Source organism: Lissotriton helveticus, chromosome 1_1, assembly GCF_964261635.1.
Source record: "Lissotriton helveticus chromosome 1_1, aLisHel1.1, whole genome shotgun sequence".
Lineage (NCBI taxonomy): Eukaryota > Metazoa > Chordata > Amphibia > Caudata > Salamandridae > Lissotriton > Lissotriton helveticus.
In genome coordinates, this window is record NC_136057.1 from 1350088768 (window position 1) to 1350114453 (window position 25686).

Consider the following 25686-nt stretch of genomic DNA (forward strand, 5'->3'; position numbering starts at 1 on the left):
AGAACCAGTGGGGACCAGTTGCTAAAAGCAGCAAGTGTCCCACAAAGGGTGCAAGCCTTTGAGCTTCCCCTTCGTGGACCCTACCCATTCTGGGGGGAGGAGGCTTAGCACCTCGTCGCCGGATGTGCATTGTTTCAGGCCCCTGAGAGCAGCAGGCTCCTGACCCAGGGGTTCAGAAACATGTCTGGTGGTGGCAGCTGAAAGCAGCCACTCAGCCTAGGCACTAGTGTTAGGTCGTTTGGCATGGGGCATCTCTAGATGCCCTCCGTTTGCATTCTTCATTAAATCCCACACTGGCATCAGCGTGAGTTTAATGTGCTGAGAAGTTTGGTACCAAACCTCTCAGTTTTCAGTGTAGCCATTATGGTGCTGTGGAGTGCGTAATGACAAATTCTCATCACCATATACTCTTAATGGCAGCACTGCACTTACAAGGTCCAAGAATGGACTTAGATACTGTATGGGTACAGGGCTCATGCACCTGTACCCTCACCAATGATATAGTGCACCCAGCTAGAGGGGTGACTGACCTATGCCAGGGCAGTGGGTTGCAGGCATGGCACACAGGGATGTGTGCCATGTCGACTCTTCACTTTGTTCTGCACCAAAACACGCAGCCTGCAAAGACAGTGTGCGAGTGTAATGGTACAGGACCTCTAAGGGTGGCACAATAAGTGCTGCAGCCCTTAGAGTCCTTCTCTGGTCACAGTGCCCTGGGTACCAGTGGTACCATTTACCAGGGGCTGACCTGTGGCCAGAGATGCCAATTGATTTTTGGTTTCAGTGCAGTTTTAGGGAAAGAACATATAGACCCTGGGTACCTGATTAGCAGGAGCCCAGGGCACACTCAGTCAAATCACATCAGCAGTTCATCAAAAAGTGGAGGCAACCATGCAGAAAGAGGGCACTTTTTCACAATCACTCAATGAGGAAACTCTCAGCAACTAAAGGCAAGGATATGCTGGAGAAAAGATCTCACGGATGGATATTACATGACTACAAAACTGCCAAGCCACAGCATTATTTGCTTGCAGGTTGGGTTCCAAACTTGAGGGAATGTATGAGGTCCTGAGTTGATCACTTACCCACCATCGCCAACACTTTGCACTGGTTATGACCTCAAACTTTAAACTCCTGCTGTTTATGTGTCGACGAGTGTGGAAGATATAGTGCACCTATTATGCATCTACCCCAAACTTCAAACAGAAAGGAGAGCCTTCTAAGAGTGCCCTTCAACAACAAGGGTATCCGATCATGCAGACACACTGTTACTGACTGCTTCAACCCAGCGGACACATTTTTAACCGCTCAGTTTGCCAAATTTCCAACAAAACCAGATCAAAAGCTAAAGGCATTGGAAGTACATCCCATTATCTGATCACCTTTTGTGTTTTATCGTATTTGTGTCTTAAACCTAGCATACTGCTGACAATTTTAAATGATCATCTCTTTTGTTATTGGACATCATGGTTTTTATTGTTTTAGTATTAATCATGGAAACTTTGTTCATTCTTTTATGCATTTTAATTAATTATGCATAACAATAAAAAAAAGAATCCATATAGGCCGATTGCATTTTTTGAACTTTGATCTTATATGTTACAGCAATATTAGTGACTCGTTTACACATAATTTCGCCTTATTTTACACTACCAAGCAGGCTTCTTAAACAAATCGCCAAACAGGTGATAGTATTCGACTGGCCAATGATCTTATTACAATAGCACAGTGCAAAAATAAAAATAAAAAAAAACCTCAATGGACGTTCTCTCGCTTGATGCAGACAAGGCATTTCTTACACCTGAAATATTATGGACCTATTTCCCTGCTGCCTATTCCTGCCAAACTTCTAGAAGCATTTATGGCCAGATTCTTTGGTCAGATCTTGAAAACTCTCAATTTTTGAATTTGCGCCAGGCCAGGTTTTACCCAGGACAGTGTACCGAGTCAATAATACTGTCAGTGTTAGATGATATCCGAAAGGATTGTGACAAAGGCCTCATTTCTGCTTTGTTCTTGTTAAATCTCTCAGTAGCCTTCGACCCAGTTACCCACAAATTGTTGGTGGGCCGTCTGAAGGCTGCTGGGCTTCGAGGTCCTGCTCTTGATTGGATGAAATTTTATTTTGGGGGAATCAAAATCAGTTTGTCATTTTGGGTCCCTTCAGGACCACGGGGGCCCAACTAGAGTGTGGAGTACCCCAGGGCTTTTCTCTATCACCTCACCACAATATTTACATTAGATGCCTCATCCAGGAATTAGGTGATGTGAATAGTTGAATATATAACTGCGCTGTTGACTTGCAGCTACTTTTTAGACTGGATGGTTCCCTCACCTCTCAGAAATGTTCAATCTATTCTGCATTTTATCAAGGAATGGATGGGCCAACTCTTTATCTGTTGGCCTTCCTAAAAATCAGTTGCATAGACTTCAGATCATCCACATTTAGGCAGCCAGACCTATCTTCAAACAACCAAGGAATAGCCATATCACCCCTTTATTATGGGATCTTCATTGGCTCCTGTCAGAAGACAGGATTTGTATTTAAAGCCTGCTGTGTCGCTTTTGAAGCTCTACTGGACAAGGGACCGCAGTTATTAAAAACAAGAATTGAAAAATATATTCCTAGTCAAAAACTATGCGCATCATCCTCTAATCTATTGATCATACCTAAATATAACAGGAAACGGATGAGTGCTGTTGGGTTTCTGTGCAAGCCTCTAAAACCTGGACTACTTGCATCCAACAGTACAATACGTAACTAATTTCTCGAAGTTCAGGAAAAAGTTAAGACTTGACTGTTTAAGCAAGCCTATCATTTACCATGATCCGCGAATTAGCACTTCAGTCGGGCTTTGTGATTTTTTTTTACTTCTCTTTTAGCACCAAGAAACCACACGGTGTATGTGTGCTCTATATGTGTCTTTTAACATAACATTTGGGCAGGCCGATAGGCAATACATAACTAAAATCACTTCATAAACATGGCTTGGTACCAACATGATAACATATGTTTTGACCAATTTTGTTGGACTTTCAGCAAAAATCAAGGCAAATGGTGAATATTAGCCAACAGCCCCGCTATCTAGAATCACGAGACAGGGGTTCGCCTGGTCTCCTTGCTATACGCACAGACTATAAAGCCACTTATTCAATACATAATAATAACCCTAATATAGCAGGAGTCTCCGTAAAATACAGGGAAAATAATCTCTGTCGATAATGTGCTGCCTTTTAAAATATGTATTACGAGAAACCGATTTGGTAACAAAAGTACTTTCCTGACCATTCTAGAGACGTTTACCTTATCTGGAACGGCGTCCTCCTCTAAAGGTACAAATGCAGTTGAGAACACGGACCTGATTGTACGTAATTAATCATATCTTTTGTTGATAAGCATGTGCCTACTAACTACGTTGTGTTGTTATAATACGTGATTTCTTATTCACTGTGCCCTGCCCCCCTGTGTTGTGAATTTAACCTACCATGACACCCTTAGCTTTGCTTCAAAAATCTAAATAAAGAGGTTAATAAACAGAATGCAGTACTCAAAGGTGTTCACTATACCGGGGAAAATGAGCGCAGATGCTGGGAGTAAATTATGTAGACTGCAACCTTGACGAATTTCCTTTCATCATACTTTATATATTTGCCCAGCATTCGATAAAAATTTTCATCATAAAAGTATGCAATTTATACAGTACAAAAAAATAAGAAACAAGAACCCAACAATCCTTGGATACATACATCATTACATACTACCCAGATTTAAAATATACATTAAAAACAGGTACAAGAAGGCCATAAAAACTTCCTGCCGGGGGGCCATCTGGCAATTAAGTTGTGTGGGGGGTGGGCTTAACCCTCCTCATACGTATCTGCCATGCGCTACCCAGGTATTTAGCTACCCCACACACCATGGCAGTGGAAGATGTGTCGGTGCAGAGGACCCGTAGGGCCATTTTATGAAATCTGAGGCCCAACCCCTTACATAATGGTTTTAACCATATCTTCCTGGCAACCCTATATGCCAGGCAGGCGAAGAAAACATGCGCCACAGACTCGTTAGGGGCTGTACAGCCAGGGCAGGCTTTCGATAGACCACCAAGCCTATTCCACCCGAAGGTGAAATCGTTCACCGGGAGGGTCCCGAGCCTAAGTTTTAAATAAAGTGATCTATCCAAAGGTTTCCCTATGAAGTCTAGAAAGGGTTCAAGTTTCCTTGTCCATTTGAACTCGAGAAACCGCTCAGAGAGGGGACCCCCTACACCTCTGCATATTGCCTCTTCCTGGACCCCGTCCCAATAGAGCTTCTTAATCACTGACTTGGGAGGCGGTGTTTGGCTTATCCATGATTCACTCAAGCCCAGTTGCACAACCAACTGCCTCAGATTACACAGCCACTTAATCTTGTTGCCCGTATTAAGCAGAATGAGTTCATCTAGAACTGCTGCGTAGTTATGGAGCTCCCGGGTCCTTCTCAGTCGCACCCAAAAAAGTAGTGGGCGCAAGCGCACTATATCTTTGAGGGGTCGCCTACCCAAATCTAGCCGCAGTGGGATCAGCGGGGTAGAAGCTGGGAGGGCCACCAAATTTCTCATGAAATTATTTTCGATATAACTAAATCCGTTGCGTTCTCGAACCCCCACAGCTCGGATCCATATAGGGCAGCCGGTAATACTTGGCCTTCATAGATAGCGAGAGTCGGTGCCACGGGTTTACTCATTGACTCCCGCTGTTCCCTCAAAACCACCCCTGAAACTCTTTTGTGATTTAATAACATTTTGGCCATGTGATCCTTCCAACTCATCCGACTATTTACCCTAACACCCAGGTAGTCGAAGGAGTCTACCATCTCCAAGGGGTCACCGTTAAGCAGAACATTATTCCTAAATCTCTTGGAGGGTGAGATGGCCATAAGTTTTGTTTTAGAGGTGTTAATGGTGAAGCCTCTGTCAGTGCAAAACACACTAAAACGGTCCAAGAGCTTTTGAAGGCCTATGGGGGATTTGGAGATCAAGATGGTGTCATCCGCGAAGAGTAGGGTAGGTGTTTTTTCCCCCGCCAGGGATGGCGCATCGGCCGCTTCCTCCCTCAGGTGGTCCACCACACCATTCACAAAGAGGGAGAACAAGGTCGGCGCCATAACACATCCCTGGCGGACTCCACTCCTCACGGGCACCCTCTCTGTCAGGTGTCCCTGGGTGCCCCATCTAATCCTCGCATAATTCCCCTCGTGGAGCTTCACAATGAATCCTAAAAGTGGCCCTGGGAAACCCATCTTCTCCAGAATATCCCACAATCTTGCACGAGGGACCAGGTCGAACGCCGTTTTGAGATCTATGAATGCCAGGTAAAGACTACCCTTATTAATGGTCACAGCCTTCCAATAGATCGCAAAAAAACGGAAGACCTGGCCCATCGTGCCCACCTTCTGTCGAAACCCTGCTTGGAAATGAGAAAGGACATGCCCAGCATTCAGATTCCTTTCAGTCTGTATGAAATTGTTATTTAAAAATATAATATTTGACCAAACCTCGATGTGTTGTTTAGGAGTAAAAAATTAAACCTGTCCCTGAATATGACACGTTTAGATTTGTCTAATGCTTTTGCAAATGTTAAATTAATCATGCGGGGACTGAATTTTTATTTTTGTAATTTTAGTCCTGTGAATGTTCATTTTGGTTGTATCCTGTATAAGTTAAAAGCGGCTCTGAGCCTCATGCATTAAATATTAATAATGCTATTTAATCCCAGCATTCATAGGGGTGAAATTCTTCCTGACCTTGTCCAGCTCGGAGAACTCGACCCTCTCTTCTGGAGTGCAGCTCCGACCGATTGGAGATATGTTCAACATCCCATTCCGGAACTCAATGAAGGTCCCTCTGTTGTAGGCAGGGGACGGAAAACAATGAAAAAAAGAAAACAGCACATTAATAGTTTACATAAATGAGGCCAGTAACAGACACACATCTCTTGACTAGTTCAACAATTTCATAAGCACTCACACCGTCACCTGAGGTCTGTTTGGGATTAGGTTGAGAGATGAGACTTTGAAGTCTGGGGTAAGTGGGGAGCTGGGAAGACTAACTGTAAGCCCTACCGGAGTGTGGGGGCAGCGGGGAGCCTCAGTTGTGGGAAGAGTAGGGAGCTCATTCAGGTGGAGGGGCTTACAACTGCTACAAGCAAACCAATCACACTTCTACTACTTGCTTTTAGACTCCATTTAGTCTACAACTAGAATCTATAGTCTTTTCACCGATCTGTGTGTAGTGGCCAAAACGCAGGATGGAGTTGGTGAGGCGCTGCAGAAGCTCCTCAGGTATTGGTGCAGCGAGGAAGCTCCTCAGGTATTGGTGCAGCGAGGAAGCTCCTCAGGTATTGGTGCAGCGAGGAAGCTCCTCAGGTATTGGTGCAGTGAGGAAGCTCCTCAGGTATTGGTGCAGCGAGGAAGCTCCTCAGGTATTGGTGCAGCGAGGAAGCTCCTCAGGTATTGGTGCAGCGAGGAAGCTCCACAGGCGTAGCTGCAGAGGGAGTTCTTACCGCTTCTTGGGCAGCCGGAGCAATGCAATGTAGTTAAGGCAGAAGTTAATGAGGTCCTGCAGCAAATCCTCGCCTAGGTGGTCTTGGATAGCCTGCAGAGAAAGAACAGAGTCAGACAGAGAGCAGGCATGAGTGGAGAAGAGTGCAGACAAAGGGAAGGGGGTAGAAGAACCAGGGCAATAGGAGTTAGAAGGAGCCAGAGACAGGGTCAATTTTTTTTTTAAATATAGTCTTTTTTATTAAATAGTTGTGACAGTACAGTGAGATAGAATGTGAGGTCACATAACATTTATATACAACAACAGTGCAGCAATGATTGATTGCAGTTCAGTTTACAGATTGAGCGCGTTTTCCTTACACAATTAACTCGAGTTAAGATCAATTCCCACTCTTGTCTTTTGCAATTCCTCTGCTGAGGAAACACATAAATCACCTCTCGATAAATTTCATTTGGCCCATTTTTGCTCCCACTTCTTAGGACAGCCCCTGTGTCTAAATACCTCTTTCTCTGCAATCATCGCACTGTCCATATCATTTGCCCATCTCCGATATGTAGACAAATCTCCAGTCCACCAAGTCTTAGCTATATTTCTCTTAGCAAGGGTGAATCCCAGTGAGACCCACGTACTTCGGTCTGGGTTAGGTCGGTGGCCTCCCATATATTTAGTAGGCAGAGTCGTGGGGTGTTGGTGATGTCCTTCCCACCCACCTCTTGAAGTGTGGAGACAATTCTCTCCCAGTATGGGTGGATGTTTAGACAACCCCAGAGCGTGTGGAAAAATGTGCCTTCCTCGGTACACCTCCTAAGGCACCCAGGGTCATGTCTACGTCCCATTTTAACCAGCGTGCTTACAGAGATATATGTTCTATGTAGGATTTTTAGGTGGATTAACCGTAGCCTAATAGGAATAGCGACTTATCTGGGGGAAGAAAGTGCCTCCTGCAAGTCGTCATCCTTCAGATACCCAATATCGTTTTCCCACAGTTGCCGGAGACGTATTAGCGGGTCCGGCTTATTATTTATTAATTTACGGTATGTAATGGATATTGCTTGATGTCACATGTGTTCCGTTAGGAGTCTATCCTCCAGTGGGGATGCGTCTGGCAAAGCTTTACTGCTCGTTACAGCGGTAGTTATAGTGTGGCGTATTTGTAAATATCTGAACGTCTCCGACCCAGCCAGTTGATATTCTACTTATAGGTCTCTAAACGGGACGATCTCGTTTCACTTCCAAAGGTCACCAACTGAAGATATTGCCAATTGGGTCCCACTTGTCGAAACCCGGGCATTTACTCAGCATGCAGAGTTGCTCGGTCTCCCATAAAGGAGTAGTCAGTGTTATTTTCTTGTCCACCCCAGTGTTTTTGTAGCCCTGTGCCAAATTGCGACTGTTTGGGCTGTGGGACCTGTAAGGAATTGGCGTTTGGAGTTAGAGTAAAGTGCTCTCCGATAACCGCCCGGGCTCATTATCCATTTCATTTATTCAAAGGCAACCAACCCAGTGTGTACTCTTCAGGGCCGTCTGCCATGATATCGGCTACAGCCCTGTGCATTCACACGAGGACGAGTAAAATTAAAGATTTTAATGCACCTGCTATAACCGCGCTTTTTAGGTCTAGCATGCCTAGCGCAGGAGCACGCATGCGCTCCTTGCTCTGCAAGGCTTATAGTGATCGAGTAGATTTCAGAAGGGGACTTGAAGCCCAGCCCATCATTCCTATTGGCTGGCGTCATAGTTTATGCTAAACGCTGGCCTCCCATTGAAAATTAGGCTTCTTGGTTACCGCCCTGTCTTCTTTTGACCCCGCCCACCCGGACTGGAATGTTTGCCTGTGGCGTTACACGGGATGCTTTAGTTAGTCAGATCCAGATCTGTGACTGGGGGTGAATGTTTTGCCATTGTGCAACATTCCGTCCATCCTCTTGTGTGTTTTGCTGTTCACCCAATGTGGGAAGAGTATGCCCAGACGTGGGTCCCTTGCTCACTAAGCCACTGGAGTCAAGCTATCTTGGCTGAAGACGGCTGATAGCCAGAAACCGGTCCTAGGATGCTTGATTTCGGTCCAGTTAAGACATGGCTTGGCAGTTCGGGCTGGACTGTTCCCATGAGGTACAGGGTCAAGACTGATTTGCATATGGCCATATCTGAACTGGGGTGGCTTGGTGAGAAAAATAACGATGGATTAAACCCAGATCTGTGACTGGGGGTGAATGTTTTGCCATTGTGCAACATTCCGTCCATCATCTTGTGTGTTTAGTTAGTCAGGTAGCACTATTTTCTTTAATAAATACTGGGGGACAATGGTGGCGCTTGAATTTGCAGCGCGCCCACACAGCACTCGCGGGACAACGGCGGGCGATACTTGCATGCAGAGCGAAGAGCTGCTTTTACTTCAATATTGTCTAACACCCCCCCCCCCCAAGCACTCGCGGGACAATGGAAACCGTGTTGACTTCTGGATGTTGGAGTGCATGGTCACCGCGTGGCGAGCTCTTGACCTTTTCCTGAATTTGGTGCAATTTGCGTGCACTACTACTTGTTCTTTCTATCTCTTCCTGTTGGTCCTGTGCGCGAGGAGGCCTTGAGCTATCCAACCAGCGGGCGCCGGAAACCCTGCACGGATTGCAGCTGGAGCTCGTGCAGAAGAGGCCCGGCCAAGGACAGTGAGCTGTGTGTGCGCGCTTCTAGGTGGCCTTACCCCATGCTCAAAACCTAAGGGCAACAGCTGGCCACCCCCCTGGGGGTAGGGGAGTAGAGATCTACTTCTGTATCGTCTATAGTGCTTCTCGTCGGACAGCGCATCTCTCCCGACGGAGCACGTCTTGGGAGCCTGCTTCCAGTGCAGATTGTTCTCTGTGCTGGCCCGGGATTGACGAGACTGCGACCCAGCTGCCCTTCCTGTTTGGGCTCTGGCGACCGGTTTCTCAGAAGGGCCTTCTCCTTATTGGCAGGGTGACCTCCATGCACAGAGGCCTCGTGGCAGTGACCGGTCAGTCCGTGCCAGGCCGGGCCTTGTCAGCGACAAAGACGTTAATGTTCTTGCACGCATCCTGAAAGGGGAACAGGTGGTTGGGAGGGGGCGGGGGTTTCATAAATTGGTGCACTTTCACTCGGTGGGTGTGAGTCTCGCATAGTCTTGTGCCACGCGCAATGACGCCAGTGTCTTTAATGGAGTAACAGGTTTTGGCACGTGCCACCCTCACACTTCAGCATTCCGTCCATCATTTGCTTGCATAGCACTTTTCACCCTAAGAAGGATGGGTATGCCAGACTTGTGTCCCTTGCTCACTGTGCCAATGGATTCAAGCTAGCCTGGCTGATGATGCGTAATACCCAGAAACTGGTCCCAGGATGCTTGTTTCCGGTCCAGGGAGGACTTGGCTTGTCAGTTTGGTCTGGACTGTTCCCATGGGGCACAGGGTTAAGACTGGTTTGCATATGGCTGGGTCCAAACTTGGGTGGCGTAGTGGGCAAAAGAACAATGGATTTCACCCCAGATCTTTTGACTGGGGGGGGGGGGGGAGTATGTTTGCATTGTCAGCATTCCGTCCATCATTTGTTTGCTGTAATACTTTTTGCCCTATGTGGGATGGGTATACCTAGATGTGGGTCCCTTGCTCACTGTGCAACTGGATTCAAGCTAGCTTGGCTAAAAAAGGGTAACATACCCTGAAACCGGTTCCAGGATGCTTATTTCGGACCAGGGAGGACCTGGCCTGCCAGTTTGGTCTGGACTGTTCCCATGAGGCACAGGGTCAAGACTGATTTGCATATGTCTGGATCTAAACTGGGGTGGCATGGTGAGCAAAAGAACGATGGATTTAACCCAGATCTCTTCACTGGGGGTGAATGTATGATTAATTCAGCATCACTAGGTGGATATGGGTCTCACAATGAGGCATAGACCCACTCCAGCCGCTGTGAAACTATACTTTTTAACAGAGCTGCACATGTTGGCGGAATAAGACTGTGTGTTTAGTCTCCCACCTCTGTGCACTGAGTGTACCTGTGTCTCATGTTTGGTTTATGTCTCTCTCCACGCTTGGTCAGCCTGTAGACTCTAATGTAGTTGTACACGTTGAAGTTAGGTCACTCAGTGGCTGTGTTGCTCACTATTTGGAGCACAGGCTAACTATAATTTTGGGAGTCTGTGCGACTGTTGCATTCTGTCGGACACTATGCCTAATGGTCTCTCACAACCGCTCCCTCTCACACTTTAGTGCAAGCCCTCGTTCAGAGTGTGTAGGCCTTACAGTGATGCACACGCAGTCGCACTCCAGCTTCAGCCAACCCAATGACTTTAAGAGTGGCACATTCATCAGACGTGTCACTCGGCTCGTGCGCGTTTTACACAACGGCACACAGTTTCACTCTACCCTCCATCATGCCATGTATTGTAACAAAGTCAGACGTGGAATGAGCAGTCTCTCTCACTGTGTATTTCCTCACACAGCATAATTCAGCTGGGGTATAGGCCTGTCACCAGTGCGATGTCTCACTGAAGTTACAGTCATCCTCTGTACTTCAGTGATGTGGAGCACAGTGAAGCAGCCGCTCACTCACTTTTTGTTTAGGCTTATAGTCTCACACCTCGGTGCACAGCCCTGTTTCAGAGGTAGTAATCTCACATTTGAGCAGATCTCACTGCAGCCTCTGCCATTCCGCTATCTTTAATTGAGTGACACACAGTGACTCCCTTCTGGTTTAATTTAACACCAGTACTGTGGAGCCTGGCTCTTGTGCGTGGGCTTAGTCCAGCCTAAAGTACCCCGTGAAGTGTTGGTGTCTAAGGAGCCCACCCCGTGCACACATTAGGGCACAGAGGCAACGGAACATCCGTGTCAGACCACATCCCACTCTCACGTGGACAACACGCTGCCCAAACCGGAGTGTACCACCTCAGCAGTGCAATGCACTTTTTTGCACACCCCTACTCACTACAGACATCTAAAGGCGCTAGTTAAAGGACACAACCACAGAGGAAACAGTGGTGTCAATGAACAAGCCTTTGCAATGCAATAGGTCTCGCATTTATGAGAGTTTAAGCTATTGGCATTGTAAATGACAATGCCTTTTATTTATCTTTTATAAACCAAAACAAAAATAAAAAGGCATAGTTATTTGCAATGTCAATAGCTCAAACTTGCGTAAATGTGAGACCTATTGCATTGCAAATGCTTGTCATTAAAAGGGCAGAGGATTGAGACAGACAGAAGCAGGTAACCTTGCTTAACTGGAGATCTTGTTCAGCTTGCACTTCTTTTCTCTAGAAACTTTCAGGACAGATTTGAAAAAAGTGACTTGGGCTGAGAGCTACATTTGCTCTCATGACTGAGATTGTTTGTTTAACAAAGCCAGCTCCAGCATAATAGCTTACAATTGCACCGGAATGGCATATTAACATTTCACAATATAAATAGTTCGGTTTAGATTATTTGTATGTACATTCATCTTGGGTGGATATCCTGAAATCCCAACATGGCTCTGGGCTGAAGGAGTAGAGCTGGACCCCTGCATAAAACCCACTTCCAGTCTTTGAGAGCTCCATCCCACCAGGCGTTCGCCATAACCTTTCCCAGAGCAGAGGATAGCTTTTAGATATTTAATATGTACATGTATCTAACGTGGATATCTGGCATGGATCCATCCCTCGCAGACCGGGATAATTGCTATTAAAAAAATAAAACCTTGTGGCGAATTTTCAAAGTTACTACAGAGAGTGTCTGAGGAAGATCTTATGTAATTCATCCACAAGAGGGGTGCTCACCTGGCGGGACAGAAGCTCCCCGTTCTTATACTGCACCGTCCCATTTTCGGCAAAGACGTAATCGAATTTGCGGATGACTGTAAGAGAAACCAAACGGGGAGATGTCATGGGTGTCAACAATCCGACCCGCCCCCCGTCCACCACCACCAGCACCACCGAGAGGGACAAGATGGGGGTACGTATCAATCCCGTGGGATTGGAGTGAGGAATATTTTAGAAGTAGAAAATGTAAATAAAAGGGGGAGAGAGAAATTAACATTTTTGGATAAAAAGATGGAGTCTTCCCCCCTAAGTAGGGAGGGCTTAGATGGAGTACCGAAGAGCCGTACCTTGGTCGCCCTCCCCGAGCTGCTCTGCGATCTTGGAGTAGTCCGAGCCCCCGACCACTCCGATCTCCACCCGCTGGCGCAGCTGCTGCAGAAACTCGTCCACCTCGGCCTCTATTTTCTGTGGAGAGGGAACAGTGTGGGAGAAAGGTGTAAGAGAGGGGGGCTGTCAAACCAGCAACAAGGGCTGTAAGGACCCGTCTGCACGGAGCCTATTCCATCGCATGGCTCTTAGAACTGAGAAAAGCAAAAACCTCATCTGTGTGACCAGGACTTAATGCCTGGGTAGCAGGTTATACAAAACAACACACCGACTCAGCCAAGCAATGTGAAGTGGTACAGAGGTAGAGACAAACAGCACCCAGCGGCCCACACTAGATAACCCGCTAGGGCCAGATGCAAAGGCAATGCCTGCCGGACCCACAAGCAGTATTGGTAATTGGGGTAGTGAGGAGCACTCCGAATGTGCTCGAATCCTTTTGGTTTATCCAATGGTGCAATGATTAATTAGGAGAGTCACTCCTGAATGCTTTAGACAATGGTTATGGTGGGTTTTAGCTCACCTAATCATGCACTGTTCACTTGGCGCTCCGCACCTTAATGATTTAAATATTTACCTCCACTCTTTATAGTTCGTTTTTACATTTGTTTAAGCATTTATTTTCAATTTTTCTATTCTGCTTATTGGCATTTGTTATTTACATTGTTCATAACAATTTCCATACAGTTCTATAAGTACATGTAAATGATTGTTACATTGAAATTATAAATTATAAACATGACATTGCTTTTTGAACTTTTATCAATAGGCCCAATGCATTTCGGCACCCGGGTGGTGCCTTCATCAGGGGCAATTCTGAAAAAAATGAATAAAAAGGTACTCAGTGTAAGCATGCCAATAAGCAGAATAGAAAAATTGAAAATAAATGCTTAAACAAATGTAAAAACGAACTATAAAGAGTGGAGTTAAATATTTAAATCATTAAGGTGCGGAGCGCCAAGTGAACAGTGCATGATTAGGTGAGCTAAAACCCACCATAACCATTGGACCCACAAGCAGAGCTTTCCCAGGCCATACACAGCGCTTAGAAGGCCAGAAGAAGTGCCTGCCAGCACCACAAACAGCGCCTCATAGCCCCACAAGCATCTCCATCAGACCCACACGAAGCACCCACCAGGCACTCGAGCAGTATCTGCTTCACACCTAAACAGAGCCAGGTCCACCTCCGACGCTATCACCACATGCAGCACATGTCAAGTCTACAAGCACCAATGTTTTGTTCCTTTGTATTTTCACAAATTATAGGCTTTGCACAGACACACCTAGTTGTCACGGGAAAGAAAAAAAAATCCCACAAACACCCCAACATTTCTCAGAAACCAATTGCTGATGCTGCTGATGCTGGGGTTGCCGAATACCAGGAATGTGTCATCTAGATTCCACACGATGCCTCATTCTTCCACCACCCTACAATGACTGTCTGTCACCAGCATCGGATTGGCAGGGCGGGCAATTGGCCATGGCCCGAGGGGTCTGACGCCAAGGTCAGCTGGTAGGCCGTCTTTGGGAGATGTAGATAAAATCACATTTGCCTGGCCCAGCTTTACCTCTAGCGCGTGGTCCTAAAGGCTGCTCCAGCCTTAGAGGGAAGACCGGCGCTGATTACAGCCAAGTACCGACAATGGCTGGCTCGTTGTCTTGTGCAGTATGACCATGAGCCAAACGGAGCAGGCATATCGTGTGATGGGTCTCCTCCCCTCTATAGTCTCTCAGGCCACTGGCAGTGGTTGTGCTCTTTTTGAGCATCACAGCTAGCAGTAATATTACCTGGAGGTGGGGTGAAAAAGGCCTGTGCAGGGAAACAGATTATAAGTGGTGGCCATCTAAGAGGCTCTAGTTTTGTCTCCAGCAGCATACAGACGACCCCCAAGTTCCAGCTAACCACACTGTCACCTTAAAAACTGGGAAGGGACTGCAGTTCACCACTGAAGGAAAATAAAAACAACGCAAACAACCAAATTGAGCAAAAAGACAAATGTTTTTGCCAACACAAAATATTTTTTTTAAGTTACTGCGATTTATTATTAATTCTGGGCAAAATGACAAAGGGAAGGAAGAATAAACACAGCAGGAGAGTAACAAAAATGGATTGAGCGAGGAGAGCAATGTGGAGCAAGACAAATGGTGAAGTGAGACAGAAGAGTGGAGAATAATGACAACAATATTTGAAGAGTAAAAGGAAATCAAGATAGGAAGAAAGGAAAGGCAGAGGAGAGAGGATAAGAATGCTGGTGGTTGAACAGAAATCTCTAGACACGAAGGATTCGCATGGTGCTCTGACTCATGGCCTGATATAATGCATGACATTCAAGGATCTTTTTTGGTGTGTGTGGGGGGAGGGGGGGGAGTAGCACAGACTAAGTGACCTGAAGTAGAGAAATGTATCGGCCTGAAGATTAGGTGAGGTGACCGGGCGAGATGCAGTGGGATAATGACATGTGTAGTGGTGTGTCTAGTCAGCTACTAACCCCATGAGTTTAGAATGCTTAATTTATCAGAGCTTTCTCCCAAAATTACTCGGAATATTAAGCAACTTTTCCTGACAGGTCATTATCCACAAATGTCTGACCGGGCCTAATTTTGTTCCCAATCCAACCTGGTCTTTCACTACTACATATTCTTTTACATTCACGTTTTTAGATCTCGTTTTAAAAGCACAGCTGTCAAAAAGATCTATGACTTACAATATGCATAGCCTAGGCTTTCTGCCCTTTCCAACCACTGCCTTTCTTCGACCAGGCTCATTCAACCATTGTCTTGAGATTTTCTTAACCACGTCTAAAAATACAAATTTAGAGGCACCTTTCACATTATTACAAATACCTTTAACATTAATTCAGAAACGTAGCCGTCCACATACGTTGTTTTCTTCATATATTAATAAGAATCAACTGTACAGCACAAGACATTTCCAAGAGCAAAAACATAGATATTCAAAAATGTCAACACGTGCATTTCAGCCATAGTCCTTCCTTTCTTGCTGTGTTATGAAAACTGAAGACTTACTATAATGAACACTTTCTTGTCATCTGGCTGTCATGTGAAGTAGAAACAAAAAGCAGGGCTGTATCGAAAGCAAGGGAGCTTTCAATAAACTGCCTTTAGTGGTTTGTCAAGCATTAATGTGCTTATGCTACATCTATTTGCACATTCGAGTTTGACTTATTGCCTTTGCTTGTTCCCCTTGGTCACTCCTTTCATGCAATTTCTCTTCCACCTTCTTTGTTCCTTTTTTCTGCTCTCAGGTGCTCTGGATCAAAGTCAGATTATCTAAAATAAGTCCTGGTTCCAGAAACGAGTGTGAACGCCAAAGACCTACACAAATTAAGTACCTAATGCATTCATACACTCCCCGCCACACATGTACATCAGATTTAACCCTTCACAATCCCGTACATACGCCAGCCTACACACACACACAGCGCATGTGCAGATACATAGGGATTCCTCGCCCAGATACACAGTCACTGAGACTTACACCACATACTGTCAGACATAGATGCTAGTTTAGAAGGTTCCCGCAACCTGCAAAGAAGGCTGCAAAAGCCCTCTCTTTGAAAAAGAATCATCATACATCTTCTAAGCTAATTACCCCGAAACCGGTCCTAGGATGCTAGTTTCTGGTCCCGGGAGGGCCGGGCCTGGCAGTTTGGGCTGGACTGTTCCCATGGGGAGCAGGGTCAACACTGATTTACATATGGCTGGGTCTAAACTCGAAAGGCGCGGCATGCTAAAAAACAGTGGATTTGGCCCAGATCTGTGACTGGGGGTGAATGTTTGATTTGTTCAGCATTCCGTCCATCATCTGTTCTTTTTGCAATTAACCCTGGGTAGCACCTATTTTAGGTCTGGCTTGGAGACAGCTTTAGTTCATTCGCTACCTCATTTTTTCCAAAATAATCATAATTAAAATATATTTACCTATAGGAGCTTTTGGTCCGCACGCTCTCATAATTTGCTTCTGCCCACCACAGAATATAGAATAGGGCAGTAGATCTCCTGTGTATTTTATTACCTGTTTTGCACAGCGAGTAACAGCATTTATTCTGATCACTTACACAGCTCCCTGAAAAGGAATGCTCTTCAGTGCCGGGGATGACGCACCTCGGCTGTTCTGCTACAAACTTTGGTTATATTTTTTACATTTTCTTTCCATATTGCATATGTTTGCAAAGATTTTTCTTTTAAATGGTGCGTTTGGCAAGGCCAGACCTATTGCTTTGTCATTGCTTGTTTAGGACTTGTTCCCTAGTTTTCTTTTCAAGGGAGAGCAGCTTGGGTGTCCAGCGCTGGTTGGTTGATGTTATACACACTTAAGAAAGATAAATAATTTTACCAGCATTCTTGGAGTCTGAGGCATACTCTGCTTCCTGGGTTGTTTCTATGGACCAACAGTCAGGTATGAGTTGTGGCACCGTTTGGGACGCACTAAGCATTTCATCTCGATGGAGCTGCTCATATGGCCTGGATCCTATAATAAAATTACAAAAATAATACATGGGGTCCAATTTTTTTCTTAGGAGCCTGTTGCCAGTGCAGCCGAATGCCAAGGTTGCCAAATACCAGTGGCAGCTCCTCCGCAGTTAAGAAAGGAAAACACAAAATTATAATAACGTAATGTTATTATCATTTTATTTTGCCCTCCTGCTGCGGCAGCTTTGCGTGAGGGGGCGGGGCAGGCTGCAGAGCAGGGGAGGAGTGGTTTGCCCACTCCTGAGTGCACAATGACTGTTTGGTCGTCCCTCTGAAGCCGCCCACAATAGTCATGCGCTTTTCCCTGTTCTTCATGCAGACTGCATTACAGCCTGCGTAAAAAACATGCCCACGCCTCCGGTCCCTGGCTGAGCGAAGTGTCACGGCGCCCAGACCAGTCAAAAGGCCACAATGCAGCATTGTGATTGGCTTAGGGGAGGGAGCTTGGCTGCCTGCTTCCTGTTCCTGGAGTCGGACGCAGGAGAGCAGAGACACGGGACCCGGCAGCAATGTACTGTTCCATTCCTGCTTTCTCCCTTTTCCAATCATTTTCTTCCTCCTTTTTTCTTCCTTTTTCTGCAGTTCTGTTGCTTTCTCTGGGTCAGTCTGATGATTAAAAATATGTCACTGAAAATGAGTGCTGGTGCCCACCACCTGCAACCCACAGGCACAAATTAAGCACCACCTGCAGCAACCAGCAGCTTGTGTTATTGTTGTTCAAACATCAGTTGTGAAATGATGATGTAATAGGCATTGGCTTAGGGGAGGGAGCTTGGCTGCTTGCTTCCTGTTCCTGGAGTCAGACGCAGGAGAGAAGGAGCAGAGACGCGGGACTCGGAGGCAATGTACTTTTCCATTTCTGCTTTCTCCCTTTGACCCCTTTTCCAATAATGTTCTTCCTCCTTTTTTCTTCCTTTTTCTGCCGTTCGGGGTCTTCCTCTGGGTCAGTCTGATGATTAAAAATATGTCACTGCAAAGGAGTGCTGGTGCCCACCACCTGCAACCACAGGCGCAAATTAAGCACCAACTGCAGCAACAAGCAGCTTGTGTTATTGTTGTACAAAGATCAGTTGTGAAATGATGACTTAATAGGCATGCGTTTAAAGGGTGGGCCTATGTGTGATATGAACAGAGTGAGTGCGTTATGTCTCTACGCCTGTCCTTTCCAGAGGGAGGTGAAGAGTGTGGAGAGGGCCAAGGGTGGGGGCGAATTGCGGCTATGTTTGGAACAGGGTATAATATGTGTATTGTAAATACAGAAATATTTTTCTGCGCTAGAACTCTCAGTCCCTTAGACAGAGCCTGGCTCTGTTTCGGATTCCATGTGTGAACTTACATAAGATACTGAACCATTTTATGTCAAATAGTTTTGCCTTTAGCCAGTGTCTATTTTTATACTGACAAGGGCCTGAGAGCTCCTCAAAAATATTTTTTGACAAAACAAAACCACCACTGGCAAAGCACATTATCAACACCAGACCTATTGGCCTAGCCAATGCTTGGTTAAGTAATATACAATAATGGTCTCAAAGTCGAGTTTATTTGCATAGTTAATTAAAACCATTGCATTCCACTAACACATTCAGATTATACGGCCTCGTTGTGGAAAGCATGCCTGGAACACCATGTCCTTTTCTGAAGGACGGGTGTGGTGAACCGTGTCCAGTTCTGAGGGCCACCGTGAGGGAACTGTGTACTGGTTTGCATATCTCATCTAGAGGACAGTTTATACTCTGGAAGGGTTTTCTGGTGGGGCTGTTTCTGTTCTAGAGACCTTAGTTCCAGGAAGATGAAGACAGACATGTGACTGCGCTGGAAGGCACTGAAGAGATGCTCGGTTCGACTCAAGGAGAGTACACAGAAAAATTGAATAAATGCAAGGGAGGGAAGGGGTGTGAAGCCTGCAAAGTGGTGAGGCGATCAGCTGTCTCGTAGGTATAAAAGCAGAGCAGGGGGTGGGAGGAGGAGGGATGATGTAACAGAGAAGTTAAAGTGTTTGTGTACCAGGGAAAGGTGCAGAGTCCAACAGAGACGCTGTGTTAACTGAGCCAGAGGGCACGGCCGTACCAGCCAAATAGGTTAATAATCTCACGCATTCAAAAGACCTGGCCTACTTTCAATCTCAAACATTCTGAGTATGAAAGGTTTCCCTTTCCCTCAGTTTAGACAGATTTCACAGGCTCGGACAGCACAGATCTCCTTTGAGTTGAACATATATTTTAAGCCTCAGCAGGACTTTTTCTCGGGCTGCAAAGATCTCATATGCTCTGACCACAGAGCCAGTCTCTTGGGTTACACAGGTCGTGCTGACTTAGACCACCAACAGCACAGCTACCTCTCAGCGTTCACACATCTCACAGGTTAGGAAACAAAGAGCACATCTATCCATCTGGTTCATATGATATACCTACAGTCCAGTCTCAGGCTTTAGACAGCAATGCTACATCTCATCTTATACAGCATTTCAGGCTCAGGTCACAAGCAGCACAACTATCTATTTGACTACACACACATATATTTGAGGTGAGCGGATTAAGACAGCACGGCTATCCTCCAGGTTACATACATCTCACAGTAACATGCATAAGTACAGCTTACCTTAAGGCTGCACAGAGCTCACAGGGTCATGCCTCAGTAAAGCATACCCTCAGGCTGCACAGCTTACAGGTGCATACCACAGAAAGTGGATTTGCCCTTAAGATTATACGTGATGTAGCATCTATATGAACTCGCCACCCCTGTGTGGCATATTGAAGTGCTAATCCACAGGGATAGCGTAATACACTACTTCAGTGTGTGGTTGGAATTGTGTTGTCTTTGGAATTCCGGTCGCCAGCAGAAAACTCACCCATGAGATCTACATATCTTACATGCTCCTGACGAAAATATAGCCCTTCCTCAGATACACAATTCTCAGGGGCGTATGCCTTAGCAGAACTATCCCTTCAGCGACACACATTTCACAACAGAGCTGGTCCTCTGGTTTCACTGAATCTGCGGTCTGAAACTCAGACTCAATTTATGTGGCACTTACAGGCTAGCCATTGCCGGGGTAGAGGTTCTTCTCTGGGCTGCAGCCGGCCCTGTTTGTGGCAGAGGGGTGGGACAGCAGACGGGGGCAGAGACAGGTTTTGTGAGTCGGAAGCAAGAACCGGGTGCTAGAGGGAGGGCTGGAGAAGTGTTTGGATGTAGTCATAGGTGAGCAGAGCTCATTATCGCCCAGATGCATTTCCTGGCAGGGCAGCCCCACTTACTCATCAAAACGAGCAACATGCATCTCACAGACCTGAATGGGACCAATCACTATGCAAAGCTTCCTCGCGCACAGGACTCCATCTCTTACTTGGAGACTCGACATGTTGAGCGGTGGGTTACAGCCGAGGGCTGACAATGATTCAAGGGGGGGGCGACTCCTGTCCCAGACTGGTTCTGGTACATCTGTTTTTTGGGGGCCTGAGGCCGATCATGGGGGTCAGAGGTCACCCTGGGTCGTAGATCACCGGCTCTGAGGCAGGAAAGACCGGTTTCGTTCCCGGGAGAGGCCACAGACCCGCTTGAGGTGAGGCACAAGCGGCCCCCATGCAACGTGTGCGGGGTTACAGGGGTCCTACCTGCCTGGCCGCCGTCAGGGTGCCGTCCACGTCGAAGAGGCAGAGGGTGCGCCGGGCTCCGCGTTCCCCCATCTCCGGCAGCTCTCGGGCTCGACTGTCATCAAACACCGGCCTGGGCAGGAGAAGGGCCGGGTGGGGGTGTGCCGGGGGACGGGCCTGTGAGGGGCGGGGCCGTGCGAGGCCTGCGCCAATGAGAAGCAGAGAAGGGAGGGCGCCTCTGTTAGTAAACAGGACCCGCGGCACGTACGCACCGGGAGGAGGGCAAGGACACTACAGGAGGCGAGCTGGACCCGACCATGCCGAGAGCAGGCCCAGTGCGTGACCCAGGGGCACACCCTTGTTACCGCCAAGGGTCTGGAGTCACGGGATTCAAGGGCAGCTCTGTGGCCACATGTGAGCAGGGGCATCCCTCATACACGGCCAGGCCAGACTCACCGAATGCCACCCGCACCCAGAAGCAGCCGAGTGTCACCCAGAGCTGGGGGGGGGGGCTCATGTCGCCCAGACAGGGGCAGACATGCAGTCACTCAGATCCAGGATATATGTGACAAAGGGAACTGTTTTTCTCACCCAAGGAGACCTCACGTCACACATACGTTGGGCAGGCCTCGTGTAACCTACAGCCAAGGGCAAGCTTCCCGTCAACCAGAGGCCTGGCAGAGCCAAGCTTCGTGCGACCAAGCATGCCTCATGTCACCACTTCCTGCGAGATTGCCCAGGCCCGGGTATGACTGGCTGCTCCAGCCCAGGTTTTTTCTTTACAATGTGAGACTTGAACTCCTTTCATGTTTTTTCGAATGTGTGGACAGTGGACACAGGAATGGAAAATAAATAAAAAAGCATCTGGCAATTGCATTACGTTGGTAGTATGTTGAATTTCAACTCACAAGAAGGAGTTATAAAACCAGAGGATAAAGGAAACATATGTTATATGAAAACAACACATTGTCCGGGTATATATAGGACTGGTCCTTCCTGTATAACTGGATAAGTGAAGAGAGGCCGGCTCACTCAAGCCATGCATAGTCAGTCACAGAATGATAGTTCCTAGGGTTTCGTGGTGAGCCGTTGCAGTCAGGTGGTTTCAGTGTGAGCTCCTGTAGAAGGAAAATTCACCCTAAACAGTCTAGGGGAGGTTTGACAAAATAAACACGACTAATTGGGAAGGGGGAGGGCGGGGAAAGGGGTTGGAGGGAGAACAATGAAAGTGGAAAGAGAAGAAAAGGGAATTAACCATTAAAGAGCATGAACAATAGAAATGAAGCACCGTCGAGCGAGTGCAATGGGCTGGTGGCAGACTGGGGGCTGAGTGAGATAGCGAGGTTAGACCCGGAGAATCAAGGGGGCGGGGGAGGGGGAGGTCATCGGCTACTTGCACTCCTTTCATTACGTTATTAACCCCAGGACTACAAGTCGCAGAATGCAAAGGAAAACAATGGGCAGAAACAGCTAGTAAATACAAGGACAAAGGTAACCTGGCAGCAATATGTTGCTTAGAGCCAGGTGCACGCTTCATGTGAGCAAGGAGCAGGCCTGTGCCAGAGACCTGACTCATCTCACCTAGAGGTGTCCCATCACGTAGTGGTTGGAGCATACCTCTTTGCACCCAGAGTCAGGCTTCACGTGAGCCAGGAGCAGACCTTGGGTTACCCAGTCAGGGGAGCCTTTGGTGCTACTCGGGGACAAGGCTCTTCGTGTGAGTCAGGAACAAATCTAGTATGAGCTAGAGGCAGGCCTCATGCTAGTTAAAGACTGCCTCGCATGAAACACCAGCCTCATTTTACCCAGAACCAGCAGCAGGCTGTGTGATTCGAGGGAAGGTTTCATCTCACTCAAGAACAGACCCCGTGGCACCCAGACCATGGGTCTGGTCTCCTTTCAGCCAGGATCAGGTCAGAAGTCACCCTGGCAGAGATATGCCTCATAAGAGCCAAATGTAGAATATTTGTATGTGTCACCCAGGAGCAAGGAGTGGTGTTATGTGAGCCAGAGGTAGGTTGTCGTAGGTGTAGGTCAGCTTCATATTATCCTACTAGGGACATGCCTTGTGTGAGCCATTGGAAGCCTTGTGTCAGCCAGGAACACGTTTCTGTGAGCCAGTCACGCCCCGTTAGTTTGCTCTCATTTGGAAGGTATCACCCTAACAAGCCAAATGTCTTTATAGTCTTGAAAAGAGCCCCATCTTCGCATCTCCGTACCACCCTCCTAAAGTTGTTTACTTCTGATTCACTTTAATGGGTTTGCCCTCTTACACATCTGATTTGAGACTTACTCGATACCAGGTATCCCCTTTCACTTTAATGGAATAATCCTTTCAGATAAATGTCTTCAGTCTTGTTGGAGAGTCGAGAGGGAGCTTTGTATACAGATAGATGCAAGAAATGTCAAGAAATGTTTCCCATTCACCTTAATGGGTTTGCCCTCTTAAACATCTGCCTTCAACCTCATTGGGGAGTGACAGGGAGGCCAGGTATGCAGAGACAGGGCTCGTTCACATTTATGGTATCATGCTTTTTATTAACCTCTGTCTTCACCTTCATTGCAGAGTCAACAGTTATGGTGGAACAGGACAGATTTATTCCCATTGCTAATAAACGGATTGCCTTCTTAAGCATTGGCAAAACAATAGGCCTGGCATCGGCTGCCAGCATTTTGGGCTTGCCAGAGCATGTCTTGTTTCATCATTGCTTTCGCAAAACGTGCCTGTATAAAAAAAATATAAAAAGCAAAATAACTTTTGGGACTTAATCAGCACACATTTCCAGAGGAGACTCTAGCATTATTGGAACTACTTTGTATGCTGATGTGTACCTTATGAAAGAGCAGAATGTGATCACTCACAGTGAAATTAGCCAATGGCTGAAGTAGGCTCACTAGATAGAGGAGGCAGACCTGGAAGCAGAGGTCAGCCCGGGACCAGGGTTCAATTCCCGGCTCGGGGGGGTCTTGAGTCCTAAAATGTCCATGGACTCGACAATTCTCGCTCCGGTGCCTACTCGATTCACGGGTTCACACTCTGCGACTCTGGGCAATAGCTTGCTTAATCTCCACAACGGCCCGTCGCGGCGGGATGCCTGGCTTTCACCTTGCGGGTACCCTGCTGGGGTTATCTCACAGGGGAATACCAGGACGGGTTCCCTAAGCAAGCGCTTAGAAACCGCTTGGTGATTTGCGCTATATAAATTCCTGTACATTTACATTTACATTTACATTTATTGCCTCGTGATGTGTGCTGTAGTGGGCAGAAGAAAAAAGTGACTAACACAACTACAGACCAATGGATAAAGAGGGCTGACTAATTACCCCTACAAGTAAATAGACTATATATATAATTTTAGAGAATTCAAAAGTTCTTGGTTTACACCAGACCTAAAAAAAAAATATTTCAACCTCTCTGGATAGTTAAAAAGAAGCCGTAAAGAGGTGGCGTGGCCAACCATCATGGCTGCACGGACGTGATCCGTATGAGCTCAGCTGCATTCGACTAATAGATCAAGGTATCAGGTGCCTTCCAGCAATAAGCCAACCTGGTGATGGTGCGGAGGGTACAGAGAACCAGGGGCACCAAAGGGGCTGCTACCTGAGGCCCGCAAATGGCACTAGAACACCAGTGTGGTCTCACAGCCTCCGTCTTGGCAGCGACTGCCACCTTGTCCCGAGGCCTGGAAGGGACACCACGGACAGCCAGGAGGCCTGCCACTTCAGAGCTCCTTCTTCACACAACATTGCAAGCGGGAAATCGACAAGCAACAAAGAGTGAGCTGAACCCCCTTGTATCTGCACAATGTAGAGTTGTAGGGCCGGGAGGCCCTCAACGCTTCAAAACCTACTGTGCCCTTCCCGGGAGCTGCATAACAATCCCAACCTGCAAGCGCCCCAGCCTTCAAGACAGACATCCAATAGGGGGGTGCTCTGGAGTCGGTGAATGAGTCACATGCCTCCGAAACAGCCCAGACGATCCGGGTGGGGCCCTGTCGCCTGACTCTAAAATGGCGGACGTGCCATGTGGTAAGCTCCAGAGACGGCAATTGGAGCCACCATTACCACACTAGATACCTGGGGGCCAAAATCCCAGCTGGGGACGCACTTGCTGAGGATCAAGTTCATGGCAGCATTATGAATAGGGTACCAACAGCAGCAGCGAGTTCCTGCTCATCATCCCTCATGCTGGATAACTTGTGACTACCCCATGACCAAGCACCCGTGGACCCTACGCGTCTGGCTGAGAGGTGGGACTGTGGGCCCCCTACTGCCCTGAGAAGTACTATGCCCCGGTTCCACACCTAGAGGTGAGAGTTGAAGCTGGACACGAAAGGAGCTAAGTAGTGCAGTAGCCACTTTTATGTCGCTCCTGTCTGCTTCATAGTAGGTGACAGGCATCGAAACTTCTACCGCTATTACCTACGCCTAATATCCATCTCAGACCTATCGCCATTAAACTTCATGAAGGGGTTGAAGAGGGCTGGTCGTAGACCCCTAGTAAGTCTGAGATGCACTACCAGGTGCTCTCCCCTCTCAGAGAAGCCCACCTACAACCTCCAGCTACTTTATCCCTCACCAGAGGAACATACGAGTCGCAATCCAGGCAGACTGCCTTCCTCTCCTTCCTAGTGAGTGAAAACCATTGAAATGAGGAAGGCAGAGACCCACTGTTTGACTTCCCACAATCCCCCTAGGAGTATCTTGGTGAGGGCTGGTTTGTAACTCCTTCACCAGCGACCTCAGCTACATTCTACATGCCTCTGAATAAAACTCAACAAATAGAGAATCAAGCTACTTTCAACCAGCTGAAGCACAAGATACACATTCTTCCGAAGCAACGGAAAGCAAAATTGCATTAACTAAAGAGGAGGTCATTCCCTCCCTTCAGGACTTTAAAAAAGAGTTGTGAGAGGAACTCAAG

The 25686-nt window shown here is 47.1% G+C and overlaps 1 protein-coding gene across 1 annotated transcript in view; it reads right to left on the reverse strand.

Annotated features, from left to right (window-relative positions):
* Window positions 1-20899, reverse strand: part of PMM1 (phosphomannomutase 1) — a 69716-nt gene extending 48817 nt beyond the window's left edge. The window contains exons 1-5 of the mRNA XM_078683192.1: window positions 20784-20899; window positions 12642-12759; window positions 12313-12389; window positions 6544-6635; window positions 5786-5885 (exon numbers count right to left, since the gene is read on the reverse strand). Of these exons, the coding sequence (XP_078539318.1) occupies window positions 5786-5885; window positions 6544-6635; window positions 12313-12389; window positions 12642-12759; window positions 20784-20855 (459 nt within the window). The 5' untranslated portion in view covers window positions 20856-20899. The remainder of the gene's footprint in view (window positions 1-5785; window positions 5886-6543; window positions 6636-12312; window positions 12390-12641; window positions 12760-20783) is intronic.
* Between the last annotated feature and the right edge of the window lie 4787 nt (window positions 20900-25686).